This window comes from Staurois parvus, unplaced genomic scaffold, assembly GCF_062004578.1.
Source record: "Staurois parvus isolate SC_StPar_1 unplaced genomic scaffold, SC_StPar_1.0 ptg000928l, whole genome shotgun sequence".
Taxonomy (NCBI): Eukaryota; Metazoa; Chordata; class Amphibia; order Anura; family Ranidae; genus Staurois; species Staurois parvus.
The window spans coordinates 180,676-198,751 of NW_028318724.1; the positions used below are offsets into that span (position 1 = coordinate 180,676).

The 18,076-nt window shown below is 39.1% G+C and overlaps 1 protein-coding gene across 1 annotated transcript; it reads left to right on the forward strand.

The window, feature by feature from the left end:
• The first annotated feature begins 1,091 nt into the window (after window positions 1-1,091).
• On the forward strand, window positions 1,092-17,619 carry LOC149441977 (leukocyte elastase inhibitor-like). Its single transcript, XM_089656677.1, has 6 exons — window positions 1,092-1,376; window positions 1,811-1,948; window positions 3,804-3,921; window positions 5,778-5,920; window positions 10,623-10,781; window positions 16,872-17,619. Exons 1-6 carry the CDS (start codon window positions 1,212-1,214, stop codon window positions 17,271-17,273), a joined length of 1,125 nt encoding a protein of 374 aa, XP_089512803.1. The 5' UTR covers window positions 1,092-1,211; the 3' UTR covers window positions 17,274-17,619.
• The last annotated feature ends 457 nt before the right edge of the window (window positions 17,620-18,076 follow it).

Here is an 18,076-nt window from a genome sequence, read left to right on the forward strand (position 1 = left end):
GTAAAGTTGGTTTTTCAATTCCTAGATCAGAAAAAATATGCACAAAAAGTGTAACTATTGATAATTGTTGTTTTAGAGCAGTATCCCTTCCCTGAGGAAGAATCTGTGCTAAAGTATTTGAAACGCATTGGATATAGGCTGAATGCACTTGTAGTTCCCTCAAATGAGGTTGCAAGATGAATATCAGCTTCAAGAGATATCGCTAATTTTCCTATGCAATAATTACTAATATTGTCAAGCAAGCCTACTTTCAAGAATTGTTATATTCCATGGGGGAAATATGTACTGATGTGTTAAATAAAATGACAAATCTTATTTTAAAAAAAAATTGTCTGACTTATATATTTTAAGGTTGCCTTAAAAATCCCACCAAATACAAGGCATAAACCTCTCTGTTAGAAAAATAGGGCTGATGGCAAGCACACCCTAGATTACACTGGATGACTCTTTTAAGTAGAAATTTTTCAACTTCAGTGTTTAGGAGCAGAATTTTTTTTTCTTTTTGTGGAGTCTTTGGAAGCGTTTTTCCGGCAGAAACAAAATGCTGAACGCTCCTAAACGCTACTAAAAGACTCTTAACAGCTGTTCTCTAGCTGTTTTATTTCTACATGTACTATAAAAACACTAATAAAACACGGCCACTCCTAAAAGCTACTAAAATGCTATTACAAGTTGGCACAAAAAAACGCTATTATCAGCATTTTTCATCCAGCTTGTTTTGAGCTTATAAAAACCGCCAGTGTGCATGGAGCCTTAATACCGCTTTAAGTTTGGGATGTTGGTACATTGTAACTGAAAATACTAGCTTAATCCACACTTTAGACTACATTCACACCAGCCGATTAGGGTCAGTGCAAATTGTAGTGGCAGTTCCTTTTATGGCTGTCAGTGGTTCTCAGCAGCTTTCTGTGGCTGCAGCCCCTTACACTAGAACAGGTCGCATACAGCTGCAGCTATTTGCCGCTCTCTACACAGCCAGCGACTATCTGCCCATTGAGAGCCTCTGAGAACAGCTGACAGCCGCAGAAGGAACTGCGACTACAATTTGCACTGGCCCCTATCACTGGTGCGAATGTAGCCTAAGAATAATGACTATTGGTTAAGGCCAAACGTGTAGTAAATAGTAATACTACCAGTAATTATACAAGTATTAAAAATGTGTTCTTTCCTTTTTTTAAACTTTCTTCTCCAGATTTAACAGACAAAAAAAAATGGACATATGTGCCGCAAACAACCAGCTAGCAGTTGATGCTTTCAGAGAAATCAGTAGGAATGCTGAAGGTCAAAATATTGTATTCTCACCAATCAGTTTATTTACTGCATTTGCAATGGTGTTTCTGGGAGCAAGGGGTAACACAGCTGCACAGATCAGCAAGGTAAGTTTGCACATTTAGTATATATACTATATATAACTACTATATATATATATATATCTACTATATCTACAGTTGAAAATACAGTGCAAAATAGACCAGCATTTTGGATATCTACAGTTTTATTATTACAACATTATAAACACAAATTACACATTGTAAACGCAAATGTCATAAAAATAGCAGTATGTGTTTCTAAATGCACAAAATTTAAATAACTTGTGAGAAATACCATCCTATAATGTTGATTAGGAGATTTATTTAAAGTAGAAGGCTAAAGAAACCTTTTTTAAAATGTTGCCTCCCCATCACTCCACTTTTTCACTGAGCTTTTTTCATACTAGGAATATGATAAAAAAATGATTGTTATTGTTTATTATTTGATGTTCATTAAAAACGTCAGTCCATAATAACAATATACTTCTTACTATTGCAAGGCACTGCACTTCAGCGATGTTAAAGATGTCCATTTTGGATGCAAAAATCTTTGGGAGGAGTTAGAGAAAAATGGTGATGGACACATATTAATTATCGCCAACAAATTATTTGGGCAAAAGTCCTTTGAGTTTTTTCCGGTAAGAATGTAAAAAATCTATTTGTTTTTACTAGGGAGCTTACTATGTTATGTTATATCAGAAAATGTCAGAGCCGACAGATAATATTTATGACAGTAAAACACAGAATGAATGCACATTATTCAATTCAAAAGTATTCACAATGTTAAAAATAAATATTGAATTTATATTTACATTTCTGAAATTAATTAAAAGACAGCTAAATCCAGGAATAAAAATGTAATATATTGCAGATTACCAAGTCATTAGATTTGGTGGCTACATTACTTTTCTTTTCGCAGACAAGAACATTTTTTGCAAGTACATATTGATCTTGCTTGAAATAAAGTTTCCTTATCCCTTCCTGAGCTGGTTGTAACCAAAATTATCTCAACTTTCTTATGCAAACTACTAATCACATGTAATGGAGGTGAACAGTAGATGACATGTTTGAAATCCACCCTGGGAGACAACTATGGCTTCCTCTATTGATGCAGTGTAGAAGTAAGTGTAGCCACACAAGGGCAAGAAGTGAGTTACTGGCTGGCTTACCAGGTGAGAATAATGAAAGAAAAAAAAACAAATGCAGGCACCATATCTAAGGACTGCTAAGCTGCAATATAATACATTTTATCATGATTGTTTTTGGGTTTAGATATGGTTTAACCAGGGGTGGACTGTCAACTCATGGGGCCCCCGGGCAATAGGGGATCATGGGGCCCCTGTGTCCTTGCCCACACTCAAAAACACCCAAAATAGCCTATAAAAAGGTACCAGGGGAATTTCATGGGGCCCCCTACTGACCCCGGGCCCTCGGGCGGTGCCCAAGTGCTCGAATGGTCAGTCCGCCCCTGGGTTTAACACTTTCATCCAAACAACGTCTGGCTCAACCAATCAAAGGAAACTTTTTATTCATTGATAGAGTGCATTGCTTTCTCTGAATGGCTGAGCACCGTTGTGATAGACTCTACTATGTTCCAGGTATGAGACTAGAAGTCTCAGCTGAAACCCCTTGCGGTAGCTATAACTACATACAGTTTATACCACACATCTACAGGCTTCACATATTAGTTGGAGACATAGTTCATTTAGGCCAAGCTGGCCCAAATGAACTACAGGTGAAACTCGAAAAATTAGAATATCGTGCAAAAGTTCATTTATTTCAGTAATGCAACTTAAAAGGTGAAACTAATATATGAGATAGACTCATTACATGCAAAGCAAGATAGTTCAAGCCGTGATTTGTCATAATTGTGATGATTATGGCTTACAGCTCATAATCAGTACTTGCCAGATATTCCTGCAGCTCCTTTAATGTTGCTGTAGGCCTCTTGGCAGCCTAACAGACCAGTTTTCTTCTCGTCTTTTGATCAGTTTTGGAGGGATGTCAAGTTCTTGGTAATGTCACTGTTGCACCATATTTTCTCCACTTGATGATGACTGTCTTCACGGTGTTCCATGGTATATCTAATGCCTTGGAAATTCTTCTGTACCCTTCTCCTGACTGATACCTTTTAACAATGAAATCCCTCTGATGCTTTGGAAGCTCTCTGCAGACCATGGATTTTGCTGTAGGATGTGACTAAGAAAATGTCAGGAAAGATCTACTAGAACAGCTGAACTTTATTTGGGGTTAATCAGAGGCACTTTAAATGATGGCAGGCGTGTACTGACTCCTATTTAGTATGATTTTGAATGTGATTGCTTAATTCTGAATAAAGCTACATCCCCAGTTACAGGAGGGTGTGCATACTTATGCACAGAGTTGGACTTTTACACATATTTCATGTTTGGTAATTATATTTAAAATCTTTCAATATGGAAAAGTGAAAAATGTAGCATTTTGCATTGTTGCATTTTGTATTTTGTTTTTCAGACATTTTTGAAAGATACTAAGAATCTGTATAGTGCAGGCTTGGAACAACTGGACTTTTATAATGATGCAGAAAAATCGAGACAATACATTAATAATTGGATTAGCCAACAGACAAAAGGTATGTTTCATTGTTTTATTTAAATGAGTGCCATAAAAATGAAAAGAAGATCATCTAAAAAATGTAAAAAAATGTTATTTAACAAAGTACCATTATAATGAAAAAGGTTAATTCCACTTTTACTAAAATTCTGGATATAAATCAGGTTTCTTGAAACACATAGAAGAATGTAATGCACTCTTGCAATTTGAGAGCTGAGATCAGTCTCTTGGGCTGTCCTGCAGTCATCCTGCTGCTGAAATTAGAGTTCCTGGTGCATGCCTATGGGGGGACTCAAGGAACAAAGCAACATGAATGTTGTTACTCCATAGTGTGATTTTACCTTGACAGAGCAAGAGACAATGGGGTAGATGTAATAAAGTAACAGGGACCATTTACTGTACCTAGCAAATTGAATGTTAGTGAATAAGGTGAAGCTGTGTTCACTTTGAATGAGCAAACAATTGCTTGCAAAATAACAAAAAGAAAAGAAAACTGTCTTCCCTTTGCACGTGATCAGGTATTTAAAGTGAACAAACGTGATAGGGAAATTAGAAAAGGTTTTTGCTACTACGTAAATGGGTGTTCAAAGTGAACATAAATTCATTTTATTTACTAACATTCACCTACCAAAGTGAACATACGCTTAGCAGAATTATGTGGTGCAGCAAAAGTTTCTATAGCAGAATATGTAACATCGTGTTATGGACTGAGATGCAGCACTTTCATTAGGAGTTTTGTATGGTGTAATGACCTTTTATGTGCTATTTTCAGCCCAAAGTAGTCAACATGTTCTAAGACCTTGTGAAAAAAATGTATACCACTGTGGTATCAATTTTTTTTCACATTACATTATTAAGAGGTTGCACAATGGATATTTATGTTCCAAGACCTCTCGAAATTTGCAACTTGAATTATCAGCTACATCTATGTAGGGAATCTTGCCGTTTTATCCTGGGTTACTGTAAATATTGGTATGTTGTAATGCTGCCCATGAAATTCGGGGGACAAATGTAGTAAATAACAGCAATGTCATTCATTGAGAAAAAAACACCATAAAAGCCAGAATATGCAGATTAAGTTCACTTCTAGCAAACAAGCTGGGAAATTAGCCAGTAAAAGAACACAAGTTCAGTTAATCTGAGTCAATGACAGCAAAACAAAAAGGAATTAGATTGAAGTATAAACCACTATGAGTCAATCTCAGTTTGAAAACCAAAAATAGATGTACATAGAAGTACAGTGTAAAAAGCTCAACATATCTTAGTGGCACAGAATACGATAAGGAAGCTACTCAAATATGTTATATGTCTAACTGATGTTTGTTAGGTGTTGGAACTTGAAAACACCAATAGGCCTATGCATGATTAATAAAAACTGTAATAAATGATATGAAGAAGAATTATATCAATTGATCATATCAATAGAACTTTCTGTTTCTTTTGATATATTAAACCCAATTAGATTCTTCTTTATCAAATTTTCTTTGCTCCAATTTTCTTAAATCAACCTCTTTTAGGGCCAGTCCATCCAAAGGTAGCATTTTAGCTCAAAATGGAACCTCTTGGGCCAAGTTGGCCTCTGTCTAGAGGCCATAATGTGGTATCGTGAAATTATGTAGATTATGGCCACCAAATGGAGCTGACCATCATAGGACATCAACATATTAGGCAACATACGGACAAAATTTGTAAGAGCTGGGCAAATGTTTAAGACATTTACCTAACAAATTGTCTTATACATACATCCCAAAGGGTTATTGCTTGTTAAGAGTAACACAAGTCCTTTTGGTTGCATGAAATCTTAGTTTTGCCAATAGGCAAAAATGATTTACAGCAATGTCAAAATTCCAATGTGTTTATTTTATTATTTTAAAGGGAAAATTGAGAACTTATTGCCAGCCCAATCCATTTCACAAAATACAGCACTGGTTGTTACAAATATATTATATTTTGCTGCAAACTGGACAAAACCGTTTCGTGAATCAAGGACCCATGAGGATACCTTTACCTTATTATCGGTATGTATACCTATTCATATTATGGTCTACTTACTTAAAGAATATCTAAACCAAAGAGGAAAAATGTTGTATATTGCAGCTTAATCATCCTTAAAAAAGCCACTTGCCCTCAGCTGCTAGTAACACACTGGGTAGAGTGATGAGCAATTTCCAAAAAAAGAGAGACCAGGGCAGAGGGAACTCCGGCTTAAGTTCATTAATAACTCCACAATATGCCTCATAAGGGGTATAGTTTATTCAAAGATGATACATTAAAACCATCCAGAACTAGCGGTGAATCTCTGGCTGGGTGGAATATCCGCTCACCTATGTCCCTGAGCTGGAATGTGTGGTATTCGTGATCACTGTATACAGTCTTAGTAAACAGCCCAACTGGTGACTCATTATCTCGAGAGACCACTAAATTATTAACATATTAGAAGAATTACGGACTGAGTGTAACACTAATAGTCAAGATTTCAATATTTCTTTAGATTCCAAAGTAATATACACGGGTCTAAGATCAAAGTCTACTTTTTATCCTGCACAATCCAAGGGTCCCTTTATCGAAACCTGTTACCAGGCTGTATATAGGAATTTCTTGACCTTGTGCATGACTTCAGATAAATTAACAGTAAATAACATCTCATTACAGGAACATAAGGCTCTTAAAGATCTAGAGACTAATAGGAATATTGTTATAAAACAAGCAGATAAGGGTGGCAGCCTAGTAGTCCAAAATAGGGAGGATTATTGTAAAGAATCACTATGTCTTCTTTCTGATGCTAATACCTACACCAAAATTCCAACTTTTCAGTTACCCCTGAAAACATTGGTTGAAGAAGTGTCGAGAAGGGGCATGTTGGACAGGAGGGAGAAATAATTTTTGCTCCCCTCCGTGTGCAGCACCTTTTATTTTTACCATCTCCCTAAAATCCACAAATTATTAGATCATCCCCCAGGAAGACCCACAGTAGCAAGCACCAACAGCTTCATCAATGGTCTATTCAAATATATTGACTTTTAGTTAGTAAGGAAATTGTACTTTAACCCCCCTGATGGTATTCCCAAGTGTAGCTCGGGGTAAAGTTTCAGTACCAAAAGCGGTAACCCCGAGCTACACTCTGGCTTACCATGTGGCGCTGCTCCGGGATCCCTCGGTCACTTACCTTGTCCTGCGCTCCCGCAATGTCCCTCCTGCAGTGTCCCCTGTAATGTACTCCGGCGGATGCCGGCATCTGTCATCTGGGTTCCATCCCCTGCGAGCGCCTGGACATACGGGGGACGGAACGGTGGGAAATTTGAAAATGACATATTGTGACATTCACTCAATACACTAAAATCACATAGTAAAACATTACTGTATCAAACCATTTCACATACATTTTGTCCCGAGTGCTTTGTCCTGTGCCCTGCCTGCATTTTTACTGTTCGTTCTGCCTGGAAACTGAGAAATGTCCATGGCATCCAAAAAGCATCCCTTTACTTCAAAATCGGTTTTAGACCGGCTAGAGAACAGCAATAGTAAATTAGAACTACTTGAGTAGAATTGAGTGATGATTCATGGGGAAATTTGTCATCAGACACTGAAAACGATTTTGCAACTTTGCTCAGTGATGTGCGAACTTGGCGCTATATTTCAAATTTCAGTGTTTTTGGTTTGATTATATTATTGAAATAAATTTATTATTATATTATTATTTTTTATGATTATTTATTAAATTATAATTTATGATTTCGTGTTTCAAATTATAACATACCCGGGATGTTTACTAGACTCTTGTTCGGACAGATTTCAGTGAGTTATTCCTAAAAATTACAGGCCTACAATAAAAAAAATACATATTTCCGTGCAAAACAATGTACTGGTTTGAGCACAGAAATATGGACATAATCAGACCGCTAGGGAGGTTAAATATAATCGCAAGCTTTGTGGCTAATGAAAAAAATTACTTTTGTTTCAGGGGTTGGTATTTCAGGATCCTTATTTTAAGTAACGGCTTCCCTTTAGAAAAAGTAGGTCTTTGTCTCAAGGTGGTATTTTGAAGTTTCCATATCTTTTGTGGTTTTACTAATTGTTATTTTATGTTGATAGGGCATTTTTCAGTTTGGGGTGCCCAAAGCAATAAATCCACTTGCTTCAGACCATTTGTTCTTGAAGCTGTCTTTTATTCTTCATTGTTTGAAAGAAAAGAAGTTAGAGAAGTGCTCCAGTCATATTTCTAAAACGTAAAAGTCAGCAACTACAAACTTTTAACAAACAGATTCTCACCTGTCCCAGGATCCAGACCTGTGCTTAGCGGAGCCATTTTTTCAAGCAGCCTTTGAACACCATTGCCTAGACATTCTCAGAGTAAGTGGGAGTGGGTACCTTTCAAAATCAGGTACCCACTCCCGCCCAAAAAAATGTGTAAAAAAAAAATCTTAAACAGGGGAGGAGGTCTTAAAGCAGAACTTTCCCTTTTGGATGAAACTCTGCTTTAAGTGCAAGAATGGTGTACACCTAAACCACCGCACATTATATTATGCACATCTACTGCACCCCACTATCAATTGTGATAAAATAAAAGTTAGGTACACACCAGTTAGATCTACTATCCTACTACGAATTAAAAATTCACCTGTCGGTGGCCAATTTTACACTGTTGTATCCATCTTTATTCTTGTAATAAAGCCCCAGCCTGTGCTTTAAATCCAGTAAATTTGGGCCTAGCCTTGCTTATTAAAATTGTCCTGCTGCTTGCCAATTTTACACTACTGCATTATTTGTGGTCTCTCCCCCATGGTAGTGCCCAATTTACCGTGCTTTTTTGACAGTAGTTTACCTATAAGCTCTAAAAATTACCAAAACCAAACTACTGGATTTGCCACGAAAGACTCTTGGTGAATCAAACCTCTCTCTGTTTCTCTCTCTCATCAGTCACACCAAACATTTTTTAATGAAATTAGATTTTCCAACAATACTATAATTGTGCCTTGGACCCCTGTTGTTAGGAGATGGTAAAGAGTCCCGAACTTGTAGTTATTTATTCTAGCATATCTTTGGGTGCATGTGGCACCATCATTTGGCCTGGTAATGGGCATGGAATTTGGGTGGCACTAGGCATTTAGCCAAGAAGATCTCACCAATGGATTTTCCAACAGGCAAAAGAGGCCACCAAATAATCTTGGATAACAGACAACACAATAGAGATATATTTTTTTTAGTTGGAGCAGGCCTTTAAACTTTATGTTTTGGAAAGTGGGTAGAAAATGGAACACTCAGAGGAAACCGACGCAAACACAGCTAGAACATGTAAACTCCTTACTTGTATTATTTCTGGCAATAAATCTGTCTGTGGTTGCATGTATCACCATCACTTGGCCTGGTAGTGGGCCTGATATTTGGTAAAAGTATGAATTTAGCCAAGAAGATCTCACCACTGGCTTCTCCAAAAGCCTTAAGAAGACAGCCAACAACCTAACTTAGATAACACATAACCACACTCAATGGAAATATACTGTATGTATTTGCTGGAGCAGGCCTTATGTTTTAGGTTTTTGGGGGAAATGGAACACTCAAAGAAAAAAGTGTTATCACAGAGAGAACATGCAAATTCCTTGCATATACAATTTCTGGTGATATTTAGATCCACAGTTCCAGTGCTGTAACACAATATTTCAGGTATCACTGGAGTTGGCTTGGCTAAGTTACCCGCTTACTTCCTATGTCCCATAAAGCAATATTTTAGTGAGAATTTCCAAATGTATTTCCTGGCTTTGATTCTGCCTAGCTTGGGATATATTCTAATTCCCTAGATGCATTATTCCTAGGGTTGCACCGATACCGTTTTTTATCGGCGAGTACCGATACTTGTGCTCTATTACTCGCCGATACCGATTACCGATACATTTGGTGTGCTATTTGAGTCCATACAAAATGAATGGGCTCAAATCACACTGCAAAAAATCATATTTGATTGGAACAGGAATGCAGTAAGATTCATGTCTGAATCACATGTGGTTTCCCTGCAGGTGCGGTGCAATTTGCAGTGTGATTTGAGCCATACAAAATGAATGGCTCAAATTGGACTATACCTGCAGGGAAATTGCACCACAATCCTGTTCAAATCACGTGCGATTCTTCGCAGTGCGATTTGAGCCCATTCATTTTGTATGGGCTCAAATCGCACTGCAAAAGTATCGGTTTCAGGTATCAGAGCATTTGCACGAGTACTTATGCAAATGCTTAGTATAGGCACCGATATCGGTATTGGTGCAGACCCTAATATTTCCTAATACAAACTTGAAAAGAGATCTAACTGGGAGCGTAGAGCTCCCTTGCAATTGTTGTTGCTTGCTTGGGAAATCATGGAGAGAGATCACACCAAGTGAATATCTGACAGATATAAGAAAGTTAGTAGTAATGATTAAATGTCCCAGCATCAAAAACTTAAATATCAGTTTTGTATGCAGTTACTCTTCTACATCAAAATATAGACTTTGAACTTAAAAGGGTTTTCATGGATGTAAATTGTATTCTCTTACAGCTTTAACAAAATACTGTGAGGGAGCTGTAAAGAGCCAATCTACAGTTTGAGATTACACCAAAGGTCTCATGATAAAGTTTGATATGTCATTTCTCCTTGATATGTTTATTATTGTGGGAATGTATACATTTATAATTGCACAGTAATAACTGTGAATGATAAAATACATTTTGTATGATTTGAATGTTTTTCAGAAAGAGCAAATAACAGTTAAAATGATGTCTATGACAAATTACTTCAAAATAAAACATGTAGAAAATCCTGGCTTAAAAATTGTGGTACTTCCCTATGGGCCAAAAGAAGATTTTAGTATGGTGATAATAATTCCAGATAATGATGTCGTTTTTAAAAAGGTAAGTCAGAACAGTATCACAGAACAGTACTAGAAAACAAAGCCTTGATGTTGTATAATTTAAATGGAACCTGTCATAATGGCTGGTCTCCATCACAACTAAGCTCTGGAGGCAATGATAGCCTTGGGGCAGAGCACACCTGTGCTGCATAAGGCTGGCCATACACTATACAATTTTCTGTCCAATTTCTGTGCAACTTCCTTTAGATTTACCATCAACTATGTAGTGCAAGGGTCTGACTAATTGGATACAATTGAAAGTGTTGTTTAGGTTTGACCTCATATGCAGGGGCGGACTGATAACTCATGGGCCCCCGGGCAATAGGGGATCATGGGGCCCCTGTGTCCTTGCCCAAACTCAAAAAAGCCTATGAAAAAGGTACCAGGGGCATCCCATGGGGCCCCCTACTGACCCCGGGCCCTCGGGCAGTGTCCTAGTTTCCAAATGGTCAGTCCAACTCTGCTCATATGGTTTTTGGTAAATCTAAAGCAAAATTCTCAAGAAAATTGTATACTGTATGGTCAGCCTAACACAGATCATGTCCTCGAACATCTTCCAGGAGTTAGGCAATGGCAGTCTGCAGCCCTATATAGAACTAATTATGGCAGTTAACAGTGACTGTGACACCTTCATTAAATGTTTTTATGGTTAGAGCATGCTCTGGCATGTGTTGTTAAACATGTAATACATACAAAGGATTAGAGCACACTGGGGTTGATTTACTAAAACTGCATGGTGCAAACTTGGTGCAGCTCTCTGCATAGAAACCAATCAGCTTCCAGGTCTTGGATGGATCTGCATCAACAGGGAGTGGTGGAGGTCACTGATCTGACTCCTTTACTTTGGGGTGTAGATTTCTGCTTGAGCTAAACAGTTCTGTAAATATTAGGCTTTTTGCAAGAAATGTGATACAATATAAAAAAAAACATACTTGGAAAAAATTTCTTTAGTTCAAACTATTTTTAGTCACATTAACTGTACAAAATAACTACACATTAACTGTAATATAAACTTTTGCACTTTAATTCTGAAAAAACTCATGGGGCCTCAGGGCAATACGGGACCATGGGGCCCCTATGTCCTTGCCCAAACTCAAAAAAGCCTATGAAAAAGGTACCAGGGGCATCTCATGGGGCCCCCTACTGACCCCGGGCCCTCGGGCAGTGCCCGAGTTTCCAAATAGTCAGTCCGCCCTGTATACCAATCTCTGTTCCCTAAAGGAGCTCAAAACTTAATTTTTCTGTCACAGTCAAACACTTACACAATGTAACACTGTACTGTAGGGACAATCCCATCCTCCACTGGACTGGGACAAGAAATAGGCATGGCCATTTTAGACTGAGCAGCCATTTTTTTCAATAAATAGCAGCTAGACTCAAAATCAGTTTACTGCAGCAGACCAGGCAGCAATTGTTGCCAGAGGTTACAGCATATCATTGCTGTTCACAGACTGGTTGGTGGAGGTTGCAGCACACATTACAGATCACTGTTTAATTGCTAAAGGTTACAGCTCATCATTACCACTCACTGATTGGTTGCTAGATGTCACTGCACATCATTACTGCTCACTGATTGGTTGCTAGAGGTAAACTGCACATCATTACTGCTCATTGATTGATTGATAGAGGTTACTGCACATCGTTACTGCTCCCTTCATTGGTTTCTGGGGCTGCAGGGGGGGAAGCATAATCAATTGCAGTGGTGGGAGGAGAATGAGATGAGTGGCATTGCTTGTGGGGGGATGGGGTGCGTGGAATTGCTAGTAAGGCTGATGGGATGAGTGCCAGTGCTGGTGGGGAATGGGATGAGTGGCAGTCCTGGGGGGGAGATGGGATGAATGGCAGTGCTGGTGAGGGGATGGGATGAGTGGTAGTGCTGGTGGGGGGATGGGATCAGTCAGTAGCAGTGCTGGGGCCCAGGGGGATGGGATCAGTTGCAGTGGTTGTGAGGGGGATTTGGTTCAGTCAGGGACAGTTCTGGGTGGAGAAGGGATCAGTAATCACCGTACTCTCTGGAGTATGGCTCCCTCCATGTGTCTGCGGCAGGATGCAGCACAGCAGTGACCTTTCCAGAGATCAGGAGATGGGGTCTCCTCACAGCTCACAGCGGAGACCTCCTCCAGCACCTCCCTCTTAACGGGTCAGCTGACCTCTAGTTTCTTCCCCTTGATAGCCATGCTGTGAACTCATGGGGTGGTTGTGGAGAGAGGCTGGGTGAGTGGTGTGGGCTCAATGAGCAGTTGCTTTGGGCTCCACCAGCTCTTGTTAGGACATGTGGCCTCAGCCCCTTGGGCAAATGCCTGGTGTGCGCTGTGGTCAGTGTGGGCCTGTATGGAACTCAACTCAAAATGTTTTTAAATGGGGAGGTGGGAATTCATGCAAATGAGGGAAAACATACAAACTCCATGCAGATGCGTGCTCACAGTGGGAATCAAATCCAGGACTCTAGCATCCTTCTTGAATGTGCCACAATGCACTTGTGTGCCTCTGTATTATCATCTATAACAGATTAAAGGGATATATAGCCTTTTCAATTTTTTTTTTTATAAACATGTAAAGGGAGATCAGCTTAATCTTGTGTGCTAGGGTTATCCTGCACATTACATTCTGGAAATACGATATCTATACAATCAATTGTACCAAAACCCATAGAGTTAACTTGTGTTTAGGTGCAGGGCCTTGCTGGCAAAAAGACACAAAGTTACATTTTAGTATCTAAAATGGCAGGAAAGTCCCATTTTTAAAACATTATTGGTCCACGCACACTGGCATAAAAAAAAATGATACTCCTGGAGTTTAGTGTTTTGCCTGTGGAAGCAACTAATGTTATCCTATGTTTCCATGCACATTAGGTCGTTTAGAAGCAAAGTTTATGCTCAGCGTTTAGAGGCAGAAAAACCCTTCTGTTTTGCATTTTTGAGAGAGGTTTTCTGGCAGAAAGAATGCCAAACGCTCCTAAACACTAGTACAAAAAACGGTCAAAGTTGGAGTTTCCATGTTCTCCTTGTGCTTGTATGGGTTTACTCCCGCCCTCCAAAGACATGCTGGTAGGTTAATTGGATCCTGCCTAAATTGGCCCTTGTATGTGTATGTATGAATGTGGGTTAGGGACCTTAGACTGAAAACTCCTTGAGGGCAGGGACTGATGTGAATGTACAATATATATGTAAAGTGCTGTGCAAACTGTTGGTTATATATAAATGCCAATAATGCATAAATGTTCCATAAAGCAATATTAAAACCAAAAATATAATAAATTGCAACTTACCAGTCATGAGATGTGGTGGCTGTATTAGTTTTATTTTTAGGTTGTATTCCCCTCTGTTTTCATCTGGTAATCTGGCCAGTAACACACCTCCTGTATAAGAGTCCCCTAGTCTGCGTTAATGAGCATGGGGGCATCTTTGGACAGCAGCACTGTCAGTAGGATAGTGTTAGATGTACTTATTTATTTTATTACAGGTACTTATATAGTACTGTCAGCTTTGCCCAGCACTTTACATACTGTATATTGTACATTCACATCAGTCCCTAACCCTCAAGGGGTGTACAATCTAAGTTCCCTAACTCACATTCATACATACACATACTAGGGCCAATTTAGACAGGATCCAATTCACCTACCAGCATGTCTTTAGAGTGTGGAAGGAAACCGGAGAGCCTGAAGGAAAAGCATGCAGGCACAGGGAGAACATGCATACTCTGTGCAGGTAGTGCCTTGGTTGGGATTCGAAGAAGTACTAGCAGATTTAAATACACTGAAAAACTAAAATCAAGCTCCAGCCAACACTTTATAAGCAGTTACAGCAAACATTTTTTCCCTTTTCGGATAAAAGTTTTGCATAAATAAATAAATAAATAAATAAAAGCTGATCATTGTGAGCACCCCTGTTTACCATTGTCTCATCCATGTAAACTGATATATCTGTAGTATCCTCTAGTGTGCTACTAGAATAGTGTAGAGTATTATAGGCAAAATCATTGTGGTGACTCATGGTAGTTGTGGGAGTCATGCGATTGAGGTCGGGTTATTGCAGGTCAGCTGGATGCCTCAACAGGTTTTGGCTCTATCGCCTCCTTTTGACTCTGGAGGACTATAGCACCTTCCTGGAAGTCTGTAAGAAGGAAGGGGTGGAGGCCTAATCTGCATATTCATGGGGGGGGGGCTAATCTCAGGTTTGGAGGCCCTGGTACAGTGGTGGACTGAGGGACACTCAGGCTGACAGATGAGCCAGGTGAAAGATGAAGTGCTGAGGAGACAGTTGGTGTCTAGGAGGGGTCCAATAGGTTTGGGGGGGGGGCGGCCTCTAGGCTGGACTCAGACTGTCTCAGGATACATTCTGAGGAGAGCCGTGGATGGGATCAAGGCCTGGAGCAGCAGGGGGTGAAGAGGAAAGTGTGAATAAAGCAGCACACTTTGGGGTCTACAAGGGGAAAGACTGCCAAAAGCAGCAAACTTTCTAAGGACAGCATTGAGCTCAATCCTTTATCCGTGTCCCTGGAGATCTGGTAGTGCTTACAGGCTGTGCAGCTGGGAGCAGTTCGGTACAGGGAGAGAATATGTCTCTGCATGTAGCTATGAGAAATAAAGTGATTTTTGAGGGGCTGCTAGTTCCTTGCCCATAAAGGGCAGCTGCTACTGATCCACAACAACGGACTGCTTTCAGGAAAAAAACAGTTCAGGATCTGCTTTGTACATAGGAAGGAAATGTCCCCCTTCCATTGTTTCAAGCCAAATTGGGCAACCCATAATCTCTATTTTCCTATCCATGTTGAATTTCCCTAATAAAACAACAAAACCAAGCTCATGGACTAATCACTGTCTTTGGATGCAAGTCTGTGTGAAGAAATACCTCTTGCCTGGCTTTGCAGAGGGAAGCTTAGGGATACCCACAACACAGCGGCCCTCACGAGGGTAGCGCTACATATCTGCAAGAGAGCTTGTTCTTTTGAAAAACAACAGACTTACTGGCTGGATCACCAGGTAAAAATAGAAGAAAGAAAGCCTAAAAAGGAAAATGAATGCAGCCATCACGTCTAAGAAATGGTAAGCTGCAATATAATAAATGTTTGCTTTTGGGTTTAATACCGCTTTAAGGATCTTATGCTTACCTTTGTAAATTACTGCACGCAGAAGTAGGATTTTCTATATTTGTTTTACGACTTGGACTGCATCACTGCATTACAGGTCTTTACGTATCTGTGTTCATTGTTCCACAGATAACAATGATCTTGTACAGGGTGCAGCAACATAACCTCCTTTTTTCAAAACGCAGTAAAACCCATTTTATGAATCAGAATTGTTTTTATTGTCTTTAATAATGTAGGTACATATCTAAAGTTCTGTTTTACACTGTTTTGAAAATAATATCAGGTAGGGGACGCCACCCATTGTCCATACACTGAATAAGCCGTTTTCTGGCGTTTTTCATGACCCTTACCAGCATAGCAGCGGGTATGTTGGCAATTTCTGCGCGGATGTTGGCCTTCAACAGGGTCTTTGGATGGTTTACATAAACGCGGGATTTAAAAAAAACCCACAAAAAAAGTCGCAAGGGGCCAAATCGGGGGAGCGGGCTGGCCACTCCAAATCGCCACTTATTGAGATGAGGCGCTCCGGGGTGTGTTCCCTTAAAACAGCCATTGATGCTCTTGAAGTGTGAGCCGTTGCTCCGTCCTGTTGAAACCAAATGTCCCCTAAGTCCAATTCATCAAGTCGTGGAAAAACAAATTCCTCCAACATGTTCACATACCGGTCTGAATTCACTTATTCAGTGTATGGACAATGGGGGGCGTCACCTACCTGATATGATTTTCAAAACTGTGTAAAACAGAACTTTAGATATGTACCTACATTATTAAAGACAATAAAAACAATTCTGATTCATAAAATGGGTTTTATTGCATTTTGAAAAAAGGAAGTTATGTTGCTGCACCCTGTATTTAGGACCAGAAAAAAACACTACAGGGTTGCAAATGTATTTATTTCACAAGAGGCCTTTAAATTTAGGGTTGATGGTGACCTGTGTAATAAGATTAAGACCAGCTTAATATACATTCATTCTTCAGCTGATTTTTTTTTCTACTGCAGATAAAAAACATGGATTCACATGAGGACCTGACTGCTTGGATTAGTCCAAAGGGTATGAAGATGACAAATATAGATTTACAGGTGCCAATATTCAAAGTGGAAAAAAACTTTTCACTAAAGCAGACACTGAAGCGCATGGGAATTACAGATCCATTCAGCCAAGTCAAAGCAAATTTCTCAGGAATGACAAACCAAGGCAATATGTACATGTCTGAAGTATACCACCAAACTTCCCTTGAGGTAAATGAAAAAGGGACTGAAGCAGCTAGCTCTACTGCCTCTGTGATGTCATTTCGCAGTTATCCAAGCGATGAAATTAAGGTAGATCGCCCTTTTTACGTTGCCATCAAGCACAACCAATCAAACTGCATAATAATTTATGCAATGGTGAACAAACCCTAACAAAATGAATGTGAAGATTACCACTTCTGAAACCTTCGGAACTCACATGTATTTTTAATGTATATAATTTATCAAAGATCTTTTATATTTTATTTTACTTCAAAAGCATAATATAGGTTTGACATTGTGCCGATACATTTTAGTATCTAAAATTGCAGGGATGTCCTGTTTTTAATACATGATCTTGTGCTAAACTTGTAAATAAAAATTTTTTAACTAGTGTATAAATTTGAATGTGTTAACCTTTCAGTGCCAACAAAAAAACTGAAGTTTCTATAGTTTCTATGGGTATGTGCACTTTGTACACCTTCATTGCTCTTAATTAATAAATTTATTTGTACAGCTATTCCTTGCAATCTGTTGCCTCACCTTAAGACAAACAAATCACCATACCCCCCCCTAAAAAATTAAAACTCAGCATTTTTCTGAAGCACAAACACCATTACAAATTAATGAAACTAGAATTAGATGCTCCAGATTGGGTGACAACCTCCTCAGAGAGTTTGTAGGTGGACCGTGTTTTAACCTCTAATGTCTAGGGCAGGGGTAGGCAACCTTTTGAGCACAGTGTGCCAAAATTTTTTTCAAAGAAATTGAGTGTGCCAGCTACACAAAAAAAGTCAACTTCACACTTTCAATCACGAAAAAGAATCTTTGAATAGTAAAGGCTTTGAGTAACTTGAATAATAGAAAAGAAAGAAAGAAATACTGAGGTTTGTACCTTCACCCTCAGATCACCCCAGTTCCTACACCATCAGATTTCAGATCAACTCTAATTCCTGTACTTGCATGCCTCAGATCAC